The sequence below is a fragment of the Eublepharis macularius genome, chromosome 1, assembly GCF_028583425.1.
Source record: "Eublepharis macularius isolate TG4126 chromosome 1, MPM_Emac_v1.0, whole genome shotgun sequence".
Classification (NCBI taxonomy): Eukaryota; Metazoa; Chordata; class Lepidosauria; order Squamata; family Eublepharidae; genus Eublepharis; species Eublepharis macularius.
Window position 1 is genome coordinate 147,040,676 of NC_072790.1, and position 20,109 is coordinate 147,060,784.

Sequence of the window (20,109 nt, forward strand, 5' to 3'; positions counted from 1 at the left end):
CAGGTAACTATTAGTCTGGGAAATGATGGCAAGCATAATCCACGCCTGTTGCCTTTTCCTGCATTATTAGCCCCAGCAGTGCTGCTAGTGCCTTGGGCAGAGATGTGGCCCTGGCTGCTATGCAAAATGGTCTGGTGTTCCATGGCTGGTATACATGCTGGAGGTTGCCTCCTCTGGCTCTATTAAGTGGTGCTGACTAGTCTTTGAAAATGGCTTATGTGTTTCATCTTGTCTAGGAAGCTTTAGTGCACCAGAAGTCATGGTATTAGCAGGATACTTTCTGTCTCTGTTAAAGCCTTGGACCAGTTTTCAAGGACTTGGTATTAGCAACACAACAAGGTTACTGTGGCCATGAATAAATGACTGATGTAAGGACCCTGCTCTCCCAGAAGGAGATCAGTATGGATCTCTATCAAGATCAGGATGTAGGGACATATAGTAATAATATTTGATTTATATACCACCTTTCAGGACAACTTAACGCCCACTCAGAGCAGTTTACAAAGTATGCTATTATCCCCAAAACAAACCCTGTGAGGTAGGTGGAGCTGAGAGCTCCTAGAAGCTGTGACTCACCCAAGGTCACCCAGCTGGTTTCAAGTCGAGGAATGGGGAATCAATCCCGGTTTTCCAGATTAGAGTCCAGCACTCTTAACTACTACACTAAACTGGCTCTCAGTTTGGAAATAAAAAGATAAGATGTAACAGATAATAATCCTTATTTTCTTTTCTAATTAATCAAAAAGATGTGGTAGTAGATAGTAGCAATCAGCAGAAAGGCTGAGTTTAACTTTGCTTATTTAAAAGAACTTGCAGGTTAACCTATCTTTGCCAGCCTTTACCTTGACACGCCCTTCAAGCACCTGAAAGACTTCTAAAGGCACCTGGCTTTTGCCTTGCAGTGCTGGGAGTGAGCCTTTAAAAATACATGTTCCTAGTATAAAGGGTGTTCTGGAAATATAAATGAAAAACAAAACTATCAGGGACCCCAAAATACATACAATGTTATGCAAAAATCCCTCCCTTTGTCAGGATATAAATACGATACATAACATGTTTGACTTTGCAGCACAAAAATATAAATGCCCAAGGAAGTAAGCACTACAATTCTTTACAAACAGTAAACTAAAAGTAAAATGACAGTATAACTAGTCAACCTTATGGGGATATAATTATATATTACACTTAATTTGTCAGATGCTCTCAGTCATTCCCCAAAAAACTAATGTGGAACATCTACATTTAAGGGAACATACAACACACTGAAAGTATTGGAAAGATTATAAAACACCTTAAACTGAACAGCAAGATTTAAAATTGATATTTAATTGTTCATGGTTTTATAACAACTGTAAAAAGAGAGTTGAAATGCTAATATGCCATAGTCCTGTACTGTTAAGCTATAAAGTTATGAAAATGAAACTCTGAGCTGGGAAATATTCTATAGTTACAACTAGCAACTTAAATGCCCCAGTCATGCTGGATTTTTCCAAGCTGTTTGCAAAGCTACTACAATATTTTACTAACCATTACATAAAAAATGTATGTTAAACTTCTACTTAAAATGGCTCAATAATCAATAAGACAGTCAAACATAAAAGTATTGCCAACTATGTGCAAAACCGATTCTACAAAACCAAGCTTTCCCAAATGCTACAGAAGTAATTTTAAATTTGTTTTTCTTTTAAAACCATGTTCCCATAACAGCATGAAGCAAATAATTTCTGTGACCACATAGAACTCAAACTACTGTGCAAGCCTACTCCATTTGGTGCGAGCAGTACTAACAGAAATGCATGCCTCCAAATATAGGTACGAATTTACATCTGAAATTCTCCTCATAATATCTTACTCAAAACCAATTACTGATAACATGCAAGACACTTTCTCTCACTCAAGAGAGAGACCAAGTATTTGACAACTTTAAAAATAGTGCAAGTACACATTAAGCTCTCTTATGAGTTGCAGTATTCAGACTGAGAACACAATGTTCTGGATTCTGTCCAATAGTAGAGAATTAAGATATACACCTCCGTCCTCTCCCTGATTTACTCTTCCGAGAAGAGAAAGTCTTGAGTGACCACAGCAAAACCAATCAGCAGAAGCCTTGTTGAATAGCAGAAAACTCAGTCTTTTCATATAGCAGTTCTCTAAGAAGCATCAAGATTTTTTTTAAAAATGGATAAGGTACAAAGTAAGCCCAGAAATATCCAATCAACACAAATAACATTTTTAAAAAAGCATAGATTCTGCCAAAGATATTTTATCCTAATGTAATAAGTAACCCTTCTGAATGAGTACAGATTAGAGATGTGCATGAACCTGAATACGAACCAAAAAGAACCACGAATCAGCTCAGTTCGTGGCTCGCAAACCAGCGGTTTGTGGAAGCTCGTTTTCCACGAACCTCCATGAACTGGTTCGTGTTGAACCCCAATGCTCCTTTCCGTGCCTGCAAAGCGGCATGGAAAGGGGCATTTAAACCCCAGATCAGCTGCTTGTCCGGGATCTCACCAACAAGCAGCTGATCATTTAAACAGCGGGGCTTGGCTGCCCGGCCAGGAGTTCCCAGCTGGCCAGGCAAACCCCACCCACTGTTTAAATGGCCATTTCCCCACCGCTCGGAGTGGTGGGGAAATGCCCATTTAAAGAGCAGGTGAAGTTTGGTTGGCTGGTTGGGAGTTCCCAGCTGGCCAGCCAAGCCCCACCCGCAGTGTAAATGGCCATTTGAGCAGCGGAGAAATGCACATTTAAACAGCAGGGCTTGGCTGGCCAGCTGGGAACTCCTGACGCTGCGCTGTAGCAAGGAGAGTGGCATTTCACCCCCGACTCAGCCACTTGTTAGGGGTTTCCCTGACAAGCAGCAGAGTGCAGCCTGCCAGGGTGAAATGCCCTTCTCCCTGATGCTGCGCTGTGGCAAGGAAAGGGGCATTTCACCCTCGACTCAGCTGCTTGTCAGGGGTTTCCCTGGCAAGTGGCTCAGTGCAGCCTGCAGGGGTGAAATGCCCTTTTAATCCATTGGGTGATTGAGTGGCAGTGTGGCAAGATTAAACTTGCTGTGCTGCCACTCATTCACCCAATGGAGGGGAGATGGGAATTCCGCTGTCTCCTCTCCACCAGGTGAAGGGGAAAGCGACAGCCCGGCAAGTTTAAATTTGCCGTGGTGCCACTCAATTATCCAATGGAGAGGAGATGGAGGAATTCCCCCGTCTCCCCTCCATCGCGTGGATGAGGCCGCAGCAACTGGAGCAAGTTTAAACTTGCCCGGGCTGCCACTTTCTCCTTCACCTGATGGAGGGGAGAAGGAGGAATTTCTCCATCTCCCCTTCATTGGGTAAAAGAGGCAGCAGTGGCCACAGCAAGTTTCAGCTTGCTGCGCCACCACTCATTCTCCTAATGCTGAGAAGATGGAGGAAATCCCCCATCTCCCTTCCATCGTGTGGATGAGGCAGCGGCAGCCAGAGCAAGTTTAAACTTGCCCAGCCGCCACTTTCTCCTTCACCCAAGGGAGGGTAGATTAAGGAATTTCCCTGTCTCCCCTCCATAGGGTGAAGGAGGCAGCGGTGGCCACAGCAGTTTTAAACTTGCCTCGCTGCTGTTCATTCACCTGATGCCAACTAGGAAGGGGGTCTGCGCGTGGGGCTTGGTGGGCCGGTCAGGAGTTCCTGGCTGGCCCACCAAGCCCCGCTGTTTAAATGGCCATTTCCCTGCCACTCGAAGCGGCAGGGAAATGCCCATTTAAAGAGCAGATGAGACTTGGCTGGCCAGTCAGGAACTCCTGACTGGCCAGCCAAGCCCCACCAGTTGTTTAAAATGGCCATTTCCCCACAGCTCGGAGCAGTGGGGAAATGCCCATTTAAACAGCGGGGCTTGGCTGGCCGGCCAGGAATTCCCTGCTGGCCAGCCAAGCCCCACTTGAAGTTTAAATGGCCATTTTCTCACCGCTCGGAACTCCAGGCCAGCCAGCCGAGCCCCATGGTTTAAATGATCAGCTGCTTTTCGGAGATCTCCCCGACAAGCAGCTGACCCAGGCGTTTAAATGCCCCTTTCCGTGCCGCTTCAGGTAGGGCAGCGGCACGGAAATGGGCATTTAAACCCCCATCAGCTTGGATCAGCTGCTTGTCTAGAAGATCCCCAACAAGCAGCTGATCAGGGATTTAAATGCCCCTTTCTGTGCCACTGCGAAGCGGCATGGAAAGGGGCATTTAAACCCCATGAACCTGTTTGTGAACTTGCCCCAGCAGTTTGTGAAAGTTCGTGGTTCATGAAACGCCACGGACCACAAATCGCAGAGTTCATTTTTTTCATGGTTCATGCCCACCTCTAGTACAGATTATTGAAATAGTGAGCTATTTTCTACTCAAGTCTTTAACACTTGAATATAAAGATAGTCTTTAGATGAAAAAACACATGGTTACTGCTTTCTAATGTGAAGAACATTCAGAACCAAAAAGCAGCAGTCTGAGAGTGTTCAAGAAACAAGGAGTTTACTAAGCTAAAAGGAGACAGATATACCAGACAGCTTAAGTAGCGATCTCTGCAACTGAGATCTTGACTATTATTCTAGTACAGTTAATAACTGTCAGGTTCTATACTGCTATACGTCACTGGATCCATATAAAGAACTGGTCTCTGAAACTGGTTAACAGCTTTGATCCAGATTAGATGTTTCTTCAAGTGTAAGCTTATGGAACATGATTCTTCCACTTTCCCTTTCCTGTGGCAGCCCAAAATCCACCCCCTTCCCCGAACTCCTGTTCTTGGAGGAAAGGGATATGGGGGAGGCACATCTCAGGCTGCAGTGAGAGGAGGGAAAGCTGCCCTGTGTGAGCAGAAATCCTTGTGCCCATAGAAATATTAATCTGGATCCAACCCATCAAGAGGACTCTAGTGCTCTAATTAAAAACAGAGATCTTAAGCCCCCCAAATATTAAGTTTAAGATCATGATTAACATTTTTGTTTAAATCCCATCTTTGCACTTCAGAAAAGATGTCTGATTAAAGCCAGGTACATAATACACAAGAAATAGTAAAGCTTCCCTATAGCCACTTCTGCCAACATTACTCATTCTTAAGACAGCAACATTCATTATATCCCATTTCTAGATTTTATCAAGGAAAGGCCATGTAATGGAGACATACTCCTATAGAACCATCTCTTCTTAAGGAAATAAAAGTTGACAGCAAATAAAACCCAAAAAACGAAAGAGATATTACTGTTCCTCTATAGCCTTTTTTTTAAAAGTTCCTTTTAGGATACCTAAAGTCCCAAGTACTATTTCCTATCTAGTAGGAGTTTTTTGCAGTGGTTTTCAAGCTATAACAAGCTAGGGACCCCTCTATTTTGATCTTTAAAATTTCACAGGTTTGCCCATGCCCTCCTCTCCTCCTTCAGAGCACCCCATGTGCTCTCTTTCAAAATGAGTGGCAAGCTGCACTTCATAGAGGCAGCTGTTCTCTAAACTATATAATGCTACTGTAGTTGATGTGGTCCCCACTTTCAATGCAAATTTAAGTAAAACGTTTGTATTGTTTTCACATGGTCTACAAGAATAAGTCTAGGAGGGCCACAACTCACAAGGATCTAACAAAACCACTCAGCCAAGGGCTGAGTTATTGCATCCCAGCAACTAATCAGTGCTTTTCTGGCTAGTGCTCTGTAATAAACTGGAAGAGAGGCATCTACTGATCTTCAAAAGAGAAGGTCACCAATTCCATCCCCTTCCACGGAGGCGGTGAGTACCAGCCCCCTTTCAGAAAACTGAAAAGATTCTTTTCACATTATTTGGATGGATGTGAGATGTGTTTGCCCTTCATCATTGCAAAGGCCTTACAGACCTTCTGGGCTCCAGTGTGAACCACCAGGGGTTCCTGGACCTCAGCTGCAAAAACATTGTTTTAATACCTTTTGAATTGGAGCACAAGCCTGAAATGGGACCCAAAAAAATTAAGTCAGGGTTTGGAAAATTTGCTTTTACAACATGGCACAATTTGAGTAAAGAATAATAACTAGAAAGTGAAAGACCTATAAGAATCCAACTGTACCTGTATCAAGCAAGTTCTGTAAAGTGATTACATAACATACTAAGTAGATATAGATAGCATTTACTAATGAAAATGGGGGAAACCTTGCCTACTGCCCTAGATGCTGTTGAAACTGCAGAACCTCAGGCATAGTTTTTAAACAGCTGAATTTTTCTCTCCATTTTCACAGATTCCAAATCCTACTTGGAACATCTCAAAACACTTCTCTAATGAAGAGCAATTCACCAGCATCTAAACTTACAACCAATCACATTACTAGGCTTGCGAAGTGCACACTTATGGCGGGCAAGTTCCTGGCAATTAAAGCCTCTGCCCACTGATTTTCAACTAATTGGCAGGAGGAGGCAGGCTGGGCAAAATGGGATGTGTGTGTGATCTTCATCTCTGCATGATGACATCACTTCCAGCATGACCCAGAAGTAATAGCGTTGCACTGTGGCCAAGCTAAAGAATCAAGCCCCAGCACAATGCCACCACTTCCGGGTCATGCTAGAAGTGACGTTATCACGGAAAGATGAGGACTACACACCCCCTTCCAGATCCTCCTCCTGCCAGAGAGGACCTGGCAACTCTATATACTACTGAACAGCATACAGCATGTTATATGAAATAATATTAACTTAAAATATGGTTAGCTTGCCAATTTTTTGCCTTATCGGGGCAAGGCTATATAGCAGCTCCCTTAAGAATCATGAAATATTAATTTCAATTAAAATGCTTGATAATATGAAGCAACACTATATAGTTAATCAAATCATTAACACAATCAATCAAATTGTCTCATTTTACTTTTGTGATGTTAAACAGTTAGTGGATCCGATGAGACAATGAAGTTCTAACCTTTTGAACTAAAACTTTGAAGGAAATGTTGGTTTAAGGACTGGAGATACAGCCTGAAGCCTGGTCTGACCACTCAAGGCAAAGGTGAAACCAGCCCTCACATCCCACTGGAAAGAAGGCCTGGTTAAAATGTTCGGCCCACAGAAATCCATGGATCCTAAAGGACTCCAGAACACTCAGTGTGGCTTTAGGAGTCCAAATATATGCTCTGCTGAGACTGCAGTGGCAGTGTGGAACGTGAAGCTCCCTGAAGCTATCAACCAGCTTGTCCCTTGTCAACATCTCCCATGCTTGGAGAAGATCCCAGCCCCCTGGTTTAACACAGTGCAGGGTAATTTGAAGAGGGTTGGGCGATGTCTAGAATAACATTGGTGGAGAACTTGAGCTGAATCTGACAGTTCATGCTAATATAGCCATTGGAAGACTTGTGTTATTTCTCTGCTACTACTACATTAGCTAGTTCACTACCATTCCAACTGTTCAAGGTAGCTCGGCCTATGCCGACTCCTAAAATCTGAGCCTTTCTTTTCTCAAAATCAGAAAATTAGTTGTGATACTTTTGCAGACTATTTTGCTGATAAAATACTGAGAATTTGCTCCAATCTAGATACCAGCTGTAACACAGAAGAAATGCCTAATACATATGCTGGTCTATTTATACGCCATTTTGACCCAGTTTCTGGGATGGCTGTTGAAGCCCTGGAATCGTGAAGGATACTACTTGTGTCGCAGATCCTTGCCCATCCTGACTGCTAAAATCACACAGGGATCATATTAACGAGCTCCTGCTATCTATTATAAATCAATCACTAACCCAGGGCATCTTCCTTTAGTCACTATAATGCCTAGGCTCTTAACCGAGTTTGCTAACTTGGGGTCAACCAAACCCCACTGAGAGTCGGGGGCCCAATGTTCTTCAAGGCCTTCCCAACCAGTATCACTTCTATCTTGCCTGGGTTCAATTTCAATTTGTTCACTTTCAGTTATTTGACCTCAGCTACCAGAAAGTGACTTATGACCTCTTCAGCATCACCAGGGGATTTAGATAGCAAGATATAGATCTGGGTGTTATCTGCATATTAACATTGAGTATATGCGTTACTGTCACTTAAATATATAGTCCTGTCACTTAAAAATACAACATTATACGCCTATCATAGTAGCATATTTTTCAAGACTATCTTCTCAGTTCAAAAGTCAAATTCTGTATTGAATACCCCCAGAGACTGAACAAAATACCATATTGTAAAGTGAGATTACATCTATAAAGTACTGAATATCAAGAATTGAAATTTAGAAATCATGAAGCCTATGTGATGGTGTCCTGCATGGGTGCTCCTAAACAATTTAGTACAGTTATATTAGGAAAAATCTTAAATATCAACCAGAAGTCTTTAAATTTAGATTACTAATTTATTGCTAACAAGGCTTACCTGTTTGCCCATATCACGTAGACTCCAGATACCTCTAGGTGGTTAAACAGGATGGGGAATCTTACTAAAGCTGAACTAATCCAAGCCCAAATTCCTTTATTACACTCATTGCACTACCAATACACATTCTCCCCGGAACTATGGTTTTTAGCAACAGTTAACTATATTTAAAATTTAGTTGTCAGTTTAATCTTCCAACCAGTTAAATGTTAATCTACACTATAAAAATACCAGACTGAAGCATTTTAAAAGAAACATCATTCTACATGCCAGATAACTTTAAACATAGTGTTAAACTCTTGGCAGGTCTTCTAGGAAGCACACTGAAGCCCATTTAATATGCTATAATTACTGTAAACCAGTAGTTCTGTATCATATATACTCAGCAAGTTCTTACCTATCATTTCCTGAACGGTAACCAAAACTCACTTGTTTCTCAAGCTTGTCTGCCTGGATGGATCAAATCTTATAATTTAAGACTGAACAGTAATATCATTCACAATATTATTTATTATTAATTTATTACTTGTTACCACTATTTATTTATTTCTAATGTTATGCAGATGTTGTTAAAGGGCTTATGACCAACATTTAATTGATAAGGTTATGTTAGAAGATCAGGAATGAAAACAAGAAATAGGGAAAGAAGGAAGGAAAGAGAAACCACATGATCAGAGTGCCCATCATAATATCTGTGGAATATCAGAAGGAAATAAAAATTGTAAGTAAAAGGGGACAGAAAAAAATTAAAGACAGCAGCAATTAGACAATCTAAAGAAAGAGTATAGGACAAAGGTTAATTCAGTCCTGAGCTTATTATGAGAGAGAAGAAACACTTTTAGAGGGGGGAGATCCAGAAACAGAGTTTTGGAGGCTGAGAAGACACTCTTCAGTTTAACCAGAATGTGATCATAGAACATTTTTATGAGAAGAATTTCAAGTTTGAGAGTAGAAGCAATTGAGATTGCTGGAAGAATAAAGATAATGGACAAACAGCAACTAAGGACAAGCATCTGAGTAAGTGAAGCATGTGCACACACACATACACAAAAACAGCCTGTTGATTTCTGAAGGGCCATAAGAGTTCATAAAACTCTGTACAGTGCTATACAAAGGAGATTTAGAGAATAATGAATAATGCAATGGGAGAAAAACCAATGGCGAAGGGAAAAGTGATACTGAGCGAAACAAAAGAATACAGATTAACACACAATACTAGAGAGAAGGGACTCCTATCAACAGGTTACCAGTTGTGAACAGATTAGTCAATTGTGTCACCTTTATATTCAGCCCTGACCTTTGAAACTTACAAACAAAACAGAACTTTGCTGGGAAAAACCTGGAAAAAAATTAGTTCCCCCTAAGGACCACCTGCCCCCATTTTTTCAACAGAAAAACTGGAAGGGTTTGGGGAACACTGGAAGAAACTCACATGAAAAACTTTCTTTTTGAATGAGTGAAATGCTTAAAGCAAGATTTTTCACACTCAAAATGTACAGCATGAAAAGTTCTTAGAACTTGTTCAATTTTGCCAGTGGAAAAATTGGAAAATTTGGGGGTAGACTATATTATAATACATTATCCAAAAACTACATTTTTAATATTAGAGTTTACCTTAATATCTAAATATGCTGTAAGTCCTACCTATTTTGACTGCATGCAACCATTTCTGTACAAATAATACACTTCTTTATTATTATATAATTTGTTTCCTATCTTCAGCTTTTGTTTTTCCCACCTAAAGCTATGTGTGCTATGATAGCATAGGATGCAGCAGTTTGGAATTCCCCACTCCTCCACTTGAAGCCAACTGGGTGACCTTGGGTCAGTCACAGCTCTCTGGAGCTCTCTCAGCCCTTACACCCACCTCACAGGGTGATTGTTATGGGGATAATAACAATATACTTTGTAAACTGCTCTGAGCAGGTGTTAAGTTGTCCTGAAGGGAAGTATATAAATCAAATGTTATTATTGTTATTAAAAACTATAAATGCTTTTGTTTTTATAAGATTGCAAGTGTACCCAGTACATGAAAAACAGTTACACATTCCCACGAGTACAGGCTAACTGCTAACCATGTTAGCAAATTGGTCATTCTAGACAACTCCAAACTATACCAACATACATAGTTTTCTTATACTATGGCACAACATAGATCTGTATTGTCTACAATGATGGGCAGCATCAGACATCTCACTGAATGACTCAGTATAATAAATAAGCAAACATTCTTTCTGTAGACCAACCATACAATCCCAAGCAGTTACTCCAGTCTAAGCCCATTGATTTCAATGGGCTTAGACTGGAGTAACTCTTCTTAGGAATGCAATGCAAATAAGTAATGTCTTGCACATATATGTATTATTATTTTTCAAATGAATTTTGATGCACTACGGTTAATAAAATACCAATTGATTTAAAAGCTTCACTGAACTCATAATAGCTTTATGTCATTATGTATTTTCTAAATCAATGAATATTAATAGTACAACTACTATCATACAGGGGTCCACAATTTTTTTAGACATAAAAAAGGGGTCCTCATGCTCAAAAAGGTTGAGCCCACTGATCTATAATACTGACCAACATATTTGCTGGAAATGTGGGTTATAGAGAGCTGACTTCAGACAGATGTGGTGGCTATACCCATTTGTAAAGAACTTTCGGAATAAAGTTATAGAAGAAAAAACCCAGGTAACAGGATATAAAATATCCAGACCACCTGAAATGTTTGTTACTGGATATATTAGGTGATGCGGTTTTGCCTGCCAGTGGAGTACCGGATCAGATTCAAGATTCTGGTATTGACCTATAAGGCCCTGTGCAGACTGGGACCAACGTATCTACAGGACCGTTTCCCCCCATATATTCCCGAGAGGACACTCCGAACAGGGGACAAACAGCTGTTGGTGGTCCCTGGCCCCCAAGGAGGCCCGCCTAGCCTCGACTAGAGCCAGGGCCTTTTCGGTCCTGGTTCCCACCTGGTGGAACGCTCTGTCTGCTGAAATCAGGGCCCGGCAGGACCTACTGCTATCTTTTCGCTGGGCCTGCAAGACAGAGTTGTTCCTCCAGGCATATGGCTGAGGCAGGGCCTCCGCCAGCCTGGAAAAAAGGGGTGTGTAAATCTTAACCCTCCCTGTGAAGGCTGTCCACCATCCTGTTTTAAATGCATTGTTTTTAATGAACATGATTTTTAATTGTATTTTTAATATGTTGTTATCCGCCCTGAACCCGCTCGTGTGGAGGGCGGAATACAAATTTGAAATAAATAAAATAAATAATAAATAACATACAAGAATATTACTTCTTAACAGCAGCCACAATAGCATTAGCCAAATATCAGAAAAGTATGAAGCACTTAAATATAAAATCATGAATACTGAAAATATGGCAGCAGGGTTTGAGTCCAATGGCACTATAGAGACAACAAGATTTTACTGACAAAGAAAATATGGCAGGTAGAAATGCTATCAAACCTAACTGAATTGGTACAGCTAAGATATGATCATATTAAGAAGCCTTATGAGCAGTTTCAGGTCTCTAAATAAGGGAGCTTTGACTCTCAAAAGCTTATACCCTGAAAATCTTGTTGGTCTCTAATGTGCTACTGGACTTAAATCTTCCTATGAGCAGGAAACCCTTTTTCACTATTGGCATATGATTTATACAGTTGTGCAATGTTATTACTTAGAAATATTCTTGTTTGATTTTCATGTAAATGATAAGTTTAGAACAAGTTATAATTTTTTTAAAATGTCAAGCTCCAACATGCTCCTCAAGGGCACAGCATCCCTCCTCAGTTTAATTATATTCTTGTCACAGCAGTATCTATATCACTATATGTCAAATGATGCAATCGATATATCTAATTCTCAACATGGCCCCCATCTGTGGATACTTAAATCCAGAGACTAGGGCCATGACCAGACCAGCCAGATCTTTCTATAAACTAGAGAAAAGCCTCAAGTTTGCTAAAAGCTCTGAAATTTAAAAAAATCATTGGGGGAGTTAAGACCCTCCCCAACAAATGATAAAAGGAGCACCTGTAGCTTTAAGAAAACAATACCCTCAGTGGCTGTTACAAGGCAATCACAACAGTATTGCCAGTATTCAAGCCTTGAATTGTAGACATGTTAAAAGGGAATAGTCCAGTTTGATGTGCTGATATGCTTGTCTGGTAACAGATCTAAATTTATCTTTGCTCCTCTTAAGAAAAAACTGTGGACAGTTCATTCAGTGATAGCTTCTAGTTGCCACAATCGGCATAATCACATTGTTGCAGAGAGGTGCGATCAATATAGTTAATTCTCAACATGGTCAAATCTGTGGATATTTAGATCCAGAGACTGAGGACCCAGACGGACAAGATAAATCTTTCTACAAATTTAACAAAAGCTCCAACTGAAAACTAAAAATAAAATATGGTGGGGGAGGAATGTTAAAAAACTCTTCAAAATAAAAGAAGCAGTGCCTGCTGGTTTAAGAAACAAATGCTTTCTGTGGCCACTGCTAGGTAACTACAACAGTACTGCCAGTCTGAAGCCTTGGTTTCTCTCAGTAAAAGGTAGGGGAAGGGGGCAACACCTTTTCCAAGACTACTTTGGCCTTTTGAGGTAGGACTCACTGGGGCCAGGGATAGCAACAACCATCAGGCAACTTGATACCATGACTTACCCAGGAGTAACTGCTTACTACTGCTCAACGGCAGCCACCACATGAAAGTAAATGTGCTATAGTGGATAGTATTTCAGACAAGGATCTGGGAGACCCAGGTTTAAATCCCCACTCTGCTATTGAATCTTGGTGGGTGACTTTGGGCCAGTCACACACACTCAATCTAACATATCTCACAGGGTTGTTGTGAAGATAAAATAAAAGAGAGTGATATAAGCTGGTTTGTGTTAATATTGTGGAGAAGGGTAGAGTATAAATGAAGTAAATAAGTAATAAATACAGCTGATAATGGGGACAGATAAAATGTAGATTGGTGGGTGTGTGAGAAAGATGGAAGAAAGCAGGGAGAGATCAGAATATGGGGCCTGCCAGCAGGAGGGAGAGAGAAAATAGCATGGGAGGGAATGTAGGAGAAAGCGAGGCAGACACACCAGTTCTTGCAGGTTCCTTACCAGCTCTGCCAGCACTGTGAAATCTAGCCAGAGTTTTTCCAGAAGGTGGCTGCTGGACGAATGAAAGCTGAAGGCAGAAGGGCAGATAATGGTATGTTGGCTACTGGGTGGGAAGAAAAGAAGGAAGCAGAAAAAGGGGAGATGCTATGTGGGTTGCTAGGGAAGGGAAAGAGGAAATAGTGGAAGAGAGTTAAATGACATGTTCCCCATAAGTCCTTGTGGGACCCCCATTTGTAAGCACACTATCAATAATCAAACAGGGTACAGGGGTAATTTGCTAGTGATAAGAAGGTATCCTTTGGCACCATGCTGAATTTTGAAGATACAGCAAGTCCAAAGCACATGTGAAGTCAAGAATGACCTTCTGCCCCAACATCAAGATCAACGGAAGGTTAAGAAGACAGGATAAATATTGGGTTACAGACTCTTACCACAGTGAATAAGTCTACAGGTGCCTATTCCTGGACACGTAAATCACAGGAATGTCAGGTGTTCAGCAATCCCTCATGCCCTATACTTTATTTCAAATGGATCATCATGGGTTTCATGCCTACACTGTTACACAATTATATTTATTAAGTGACACTTGTCAATGACACAATTTTATTTTGAGGCTAACTACACATTGGAAGTCTTCTTAAATATAAGACAGCAAATGTTAAAAAACACATTGTGTAAAATTACTTCCTACTGAAATAAAGAAAATTCCATCAGATTGCAATCCTAAACAGAGTTGACTTCACACGGACTTAGAAAGGTATAAACCGCTTAGGACTGCACTGTCACACAGCTTCCTTTCCAGAATTTCTGCTAATGAGCCATTTGTACAAGCTGTTAAGAAAGCAAACTGCTAAGTAATGAGATTTGCATGCTATTCATATCCAAATTTCCCTTCTCCTATAGCCCACAGATGAGAAAGACAAACATAAAATAGCAACAGGTACTACTGGCAGTTCCTACACCCAGTGCAGGAATTGATGATAAAACATTTGTGCATTAAAAACAGACACTGTTTTAGCTAAGAGACTGCCATGTTTAGAAATAAGCAGCTACAGTTCAGAGACACAGTCTGTGATACTGTTCAACCACAATACAGTTCAAGTAATGAAGATGAAGACACATTTAATTGATACATGCAATACTGACAGCACTAAGCAAACACTCTAACTTGATCTTAATCATATTTTCAGCTTATGCTAGGCAAGTCTGCTTAGGGGAACGGTAATCTTCACTGACCCCCCCTCTTCAATTTGACAGCCATGATGTTCCAAGGGGTCAAGTGAATATGGGAACACAATTTCAGATGACACAAGTGACTGCAGTGAGAGGAAGAAAGTTACCATATATGTTGTGCTGCTCCAGCTGTACTGCATAGAATTCACATCTTGCCTTCTATACTATCGAAGTTAGCATGTAACAGGATAGTAAGTTTTCATTTTATAGTTACAATCATAACCAAACTTAATTACGTTACGTATTTTCTGTTTACTAGCAAATTACATCTTGGCTAAGAGTCAATGGAAAAGTGTGCATCAGCATTTTCCCAGTGTGGGAGTTTCTGATGGAGTATGAACAGCAGGCATATTTGGTAGGAGGAGGTGTCTGAGGTGTTTATCTAGCTTTAATCTATAATGTTATGATTATTACTGGTAAGCCACAACTGAGCAAAGAAAAAAGGCACGTTTTGCTAAGCAAGTAAATAAATAAATACATCCAAGATTTCTAGTTGAAAACCCAGCAAGATCTATTTTTAGATATTAATGTATTAATAGAGTGCAGAAATAAAGGTCATGGATGGTTTCTACCTGATGCTTTAAGGGGGATAGTTATCTGTTGATGATGAATGCATTTCTAGCATCAAGAGACTTAATGTTTGGTTTAGCCCATTTTAAATGTTGACATTCATTCCAACAATAAATGAATCAAATATCGGACAGTATCCCACATGGTTCATTTCAATGCAGTCTCTAAGACAGGAGGATGAACACTGTTAATTGTGAGTGTGTCAGCATCAAAGTTGTGACACTCAATTGAATCAAATCTAACAATGTCTAATTGTCAAACTGAAAACAATCAGCATTTTACTACCTAGACTATTCACCTCTGTGGAACTGTATGATTTTCAAGAAAACTTGTAATTTTTACAAAAGCAGGGTAAAGAATATTACTGTTTTTTTTCTAACACTTCCATATTACCAAAAAGTGACCCTATAAGATCTGTCAAAGTCAGAACTGGGATCCTTCAAAAGGCTTTCAAACACAGTCCTAAGCACCTACTTAAGTCTAACCCAACTGTGAGTATTTTTGACAGGACAATAAACAGCTGCTCTGGAACAGACTGAGCCTAGGTTTCTTCGTCCCCCCAACCACACCCATTATGATTTTCTTGGTCTCTAAGTTACAGTGACAACTTACTACAATTTCCTTCCAGCTGGTGAATCGATGTAACCCAGCTATGGGGAGGAACAGAAGCAACCACTGCTTTCTGCAACTTGTTGTTTCTCAACATTCCATCCATCTGGATTTCAAAGCATGTTGTGAATCCAGTATGATTCTACATTAGTTTATGTGGTGAGCAATAAATATTTTGCAAGGGGAATGAATGCTCAGTCTAAGACTCGGAGGATTCATGTGAACATTGGATATATATACTTGCCCAGGGGCAAACCCCTTGTTCAACTGGACTTACTCCTTATTTATACACTAAGATGAAGACTTTCAAGGCATTTTAGAATCCTTCATCAAGACATTTGCCTACCATTTGAGAAACTTGCCTTTTCAAGCTGCCCTAAAAGAGAGCTCTGGAAAACAGGCATTTGGGGTACTCAAAAACCTGAGGAGGAGGAGCTGTGGTGCCGATGGATGTAGCTATACTACATTAATGGAGGGGGGGGCATCACTCACTTTCGTCCTGCCGTTGATTTTGTAGTTGCCCAGCTTGCCATTACAGTGGCGAATGAGATCGTCCATACTGTTCATGAGCTTCCCGATGGTCTCGCAGCCGGCCTCCTTCCCCTCTACCCAGGTTATCTTGTCTCCACGAATGTCTCTGGAGGAGTCGCTCTTTTGGCTGACAAGCTGCCCATCGGTGAAGCGGCCGGTGTGGTGCAAGGCACGCACCTCCTGAGCAATCTGCCCGCCCAGCTCCTTGCCCAGGAACTCGTCCACCACGCAGATGCCGTGCTTGTTCATGCAGGGCACGATATATTCCAGCGCCAGCCGCTGAGGCACCAGAGACTTCATCTGCCCGTTGGGGCGCAGAGACGCCCCTCCGGTCACGCTGGGGCCCCCGCCGTACAGCAGCAGCCCCGCCTCCCCGGCAGACGCCGCCGCCTCCCTGTCCTCCTCTTCCTGCCCGCGGGCCTCTGGCGCTGCCTGGCCAACGTGGTTGTTCGTTACCACTGCCGCCGCCGCCGCCGCGCTCTCTTCCGAGTTGGTGTCCGACCGCAGCTTGGCAGGCAGCGCCGGCAACTTCTTGGCTACTGGGGCCACGCCTTCCTTGCAGCCTGCTTCGCCGCCGCCGCGGTGGCTGTGGCCTCGCGGGTGGTGGTGGGCATGGTCCCCGCTGCTTCGGTGCTCGGCAGCGCCCCCTGCCGCCCCCGCGGCGGCGCTGTCGCTTTCCCGGCAGATGAGCTTGTGCTTCTTCCAGTCCTGGCGCTGATGCTCTTTGCTGCAGTAGAAGGAGCTGCGGCAGCGCCCGCAACGCAGCAGGTTCTCCATCTTCCCGCACAGTTCGCAGTACTGCCGGTCCCGCTCGCTGCTGTTGCTGCCGCTGCCGCCGTTGCTGGTGCCACCGCCTTGCCCTGCCCCGCCGCCGCTCCCGCCGCTGTCATTGGCCATATTACCGCGTACCCCTCCTTGGGCGTCCGTATTTTTCCGTAGCCTGGGTGGGCGACCAGAGACTAGCGGCTCACTGTATCATGGCCGCTCCAGAAAGCGCTGCGCCGCGGCGCCGCTGCCTCGCCCGCTTCCCGCTCTCCTCCTGGTGGGCGGAGGGCTGCCAGCGAGCCCTCGCCTGCCGCCCTCCTCTCACCAGCCGCTTCCCGGGCTCACTTCTGCGACGGCCGCCTCATAACAGTCGGGCCAGGGGTGAGGGAGACTCCCGCCGAGACTCGCCCCTCACGCGGCCAGCGGAGAGGAGGGAAGGCCCCCTTCTTCGCCGCCGCCCGGGCAGCCTTTCGTGCCCTCCTCCCCTTCGGCTTCTGCAGCGGCGGCCGGAGCGGAGGCGGAGGGGGGCGGAGTTTGCGCCGCCACTCTCCGGCTCCGCTCTGCACGTACGCCAGTTCCAGGCAGCCAGCTGGCGAGGGGGCGCGCGCGCGTTGGCGGGCGGAGCCCTGAAAGGAGGAGGAGGAGGAGGCAGGAACCGTCGCCTCTCCGGACCTGGGCGGGGGCGGGGCTCGGCAGGGCTAGGCCACGCGCGGCCGCGGTTCGGGTTCAAGGGCCTCTGAGAAAGCGGCTGTCACGTGATCCGTGTTTGTGGGATGGCGGCTGCTTACTTCTGCTTGGCGTTCCTTGGCTCCAGGATTAGGGCCACGGCGCTGGACAGAATGAGGCTTCCTTCTCGCTTAAGACTCGGGCTGATGTATGGCGCACGTGGCGCCCCCCCCTCGTGTCCTTTGTTTTCGGTTTAGTTAACCAGATCGGTTAGTGCTCATCTGCCCTTAAACCTAGAATGTGCTGTTATAGTTCAGTGTACGAGCCACATTATTTAGATTAAACAAATTAGCGTGTTTACTCTGTAGTAAAATCCATCGAATTCATTGTGAACGGCCTTGCAGCTCGAACCTATGTTGTAAAGGCAACACGTGACGAAAATTAGGCCCGTTGTTGCAAGCCTATAGAATTTAGAGCCTTCCCAATACAAATACATTGAAATCAGATGCTCTTTCTTAGGCAGGGAGACTTTTATATATGAGTATATTAAGGGGATCCACACTTGCAGTGAGACATGGCATAGTTCAGGAGCTATGAATTATAGCCTATGGTTTATCTGTATTTGAAAATCAGTTACCTGATCACAGCAGCCTGTTCTATAGCAGAAATAACACAGATTTGATTATTCAGAAAAATAATATTTTTTAAACTTCCAGAAGAGTAGGTATGTCACAAACACAGGGACAAGAGATTTTCCAATGATACTGTGCTTTTCCCTGTATTTTGTCCCCTTTCCTCTCCCTTTTGAATCCACCCACAATCCCCCTTTTTTCTATAAGACTTTTTATAAAGTTTTTTTTGCTTCCTTAGTACCATAAATTTAGCCAGATATTTCTCTCAATCTCTCCTACATGCAAGACCACCTGGGCATTCCATAGTTTGCTATAAGGTATTTTTCAGGATTTTCACCCTGTTATTTTGTTATTGTGTCAGCAGTCTGACCCCTCTGCACCGCTATGAGGCAGTTTATAGATAGAATATCATTAAAACCCTTCCCTATATATCATAAGCCCAAGGTTCTGCACAACCTAAAGCAGATGCCAGGCATGTGGGAGCCTGAAAAATTACCAGAGTGTGAGTCAGAGTGGCCGACTGACTGATACCCCAGAGTGTGATGTGTAACAAGAAGCTCCTGACTTACCTCATCAATGCCCAGTCTCATTTCCCCACACCCACTTTCCCTAATCAAGCTATTCAGCAAACCTGGTAGCTTTCCCCATCCAGTACTCAGGGTCATCAAGCACCATTTTTCGCCTCTAGTCCACCCCAAATTGGACTCATCAAACCTCTCCCAATGTACTGTCCAACCTCCGGACAAGTTACTGTTTTGGGGGCAAATACATTAGCTTGTCCCAGGGAGCATTTTGGCTGGTAAGTGGGCTTCCTAACCACCAGTGAGTCTGTGTGTGTGTGTTCTGGATCCATCCACCCCCCCCCATCCATTTGGGCTTCTTTTTGTGAAACACTGTTTTTTTGCTTCCACCTCTGTGAACCTCTATCTTCTGGTAACTATTGCCATCCCAAAACTGCTTTCTTCCCCTTTCCTCCCTAATGTTCTTAGTTAGCCTTGTATGCATGCTGTGTGTAATTCTGTGTGTATAGTTGGAGAATCTTAGTTACCCACCTATTTGGGTAACAGTTGTGCTAGGAGTGAGCTGGAAAGGCTCCTTCTCAGCTGGTCAATCTAGATGGTTTCACAAGATTCTTGAGAGGTGGCAGCTGGTAACCAGGGTGCTTTCCAGGGAAACTTTAAGGGAACTAGTCCCCAGGAAGAAAAAGTATCTTCCTTCCTTCCTAACCATAACAATTGGTTAGGATTTGGGCTAGTGATTAAATAACAACCACATTCAAGTATCTTCCTTCCTAACCATAACAATTTGTTGCAATTTGGGCTAGTGATTCAATAACAACTACATTCAATTTATATATAGCCCTTTAGGACAACTTAACACCCATTCAGAATGGTTTACAAAGTATATTTTAATTATCCCCACAACAATCGCCCTGTGAGGTGGGTGGGGCTGAGAGAGCTCTGGAAGAACTATGACTTATCTAGGGTCACCCAGCCGGTTTCAAGTGGAGGAGTGGGGATTGGGGAATCAAACCCGGCTCTCCAGATTAGAGTTCTGCTGCTCTTCACCACCACGCCCAAAGTGTTAAAGTCAATTTGGTGTAGTGGTTAGAGTGTTGAACTAGGATCAAACTAGGTTTGAATCTCCATTCTGCCATGC

General features: G+C 43.1%; 1 protein-coding gene across 1 annotated transcript in view; it reads right to left on the reverse strand.

The window, feature by feature from the left end:
• The window catches only part of EGLN1 (egl-9 family hypoxia inducible factor 1), a 55,141-nt gene extending 37,472 nt beyond the window's left edge, over nucleotides 1-17,669 (reverse strand). The window contains exon 1 of the mRNA XM_054993821.1: nucleotides 16,349-17,669. Coding sequence (XP_054849796.1) covers nucleotides 16,349-17,284 — 936 coding nt within the window. The 5' untranslated portion in view covers nucleotides 17,285-17,669. The remainder of the gene's footprint in view (nucleotides 1-16,348) is intronic.
• Between the last annotated feature and the right edge of the window lie 2,440 nt (nucleotides 17,670-20,109).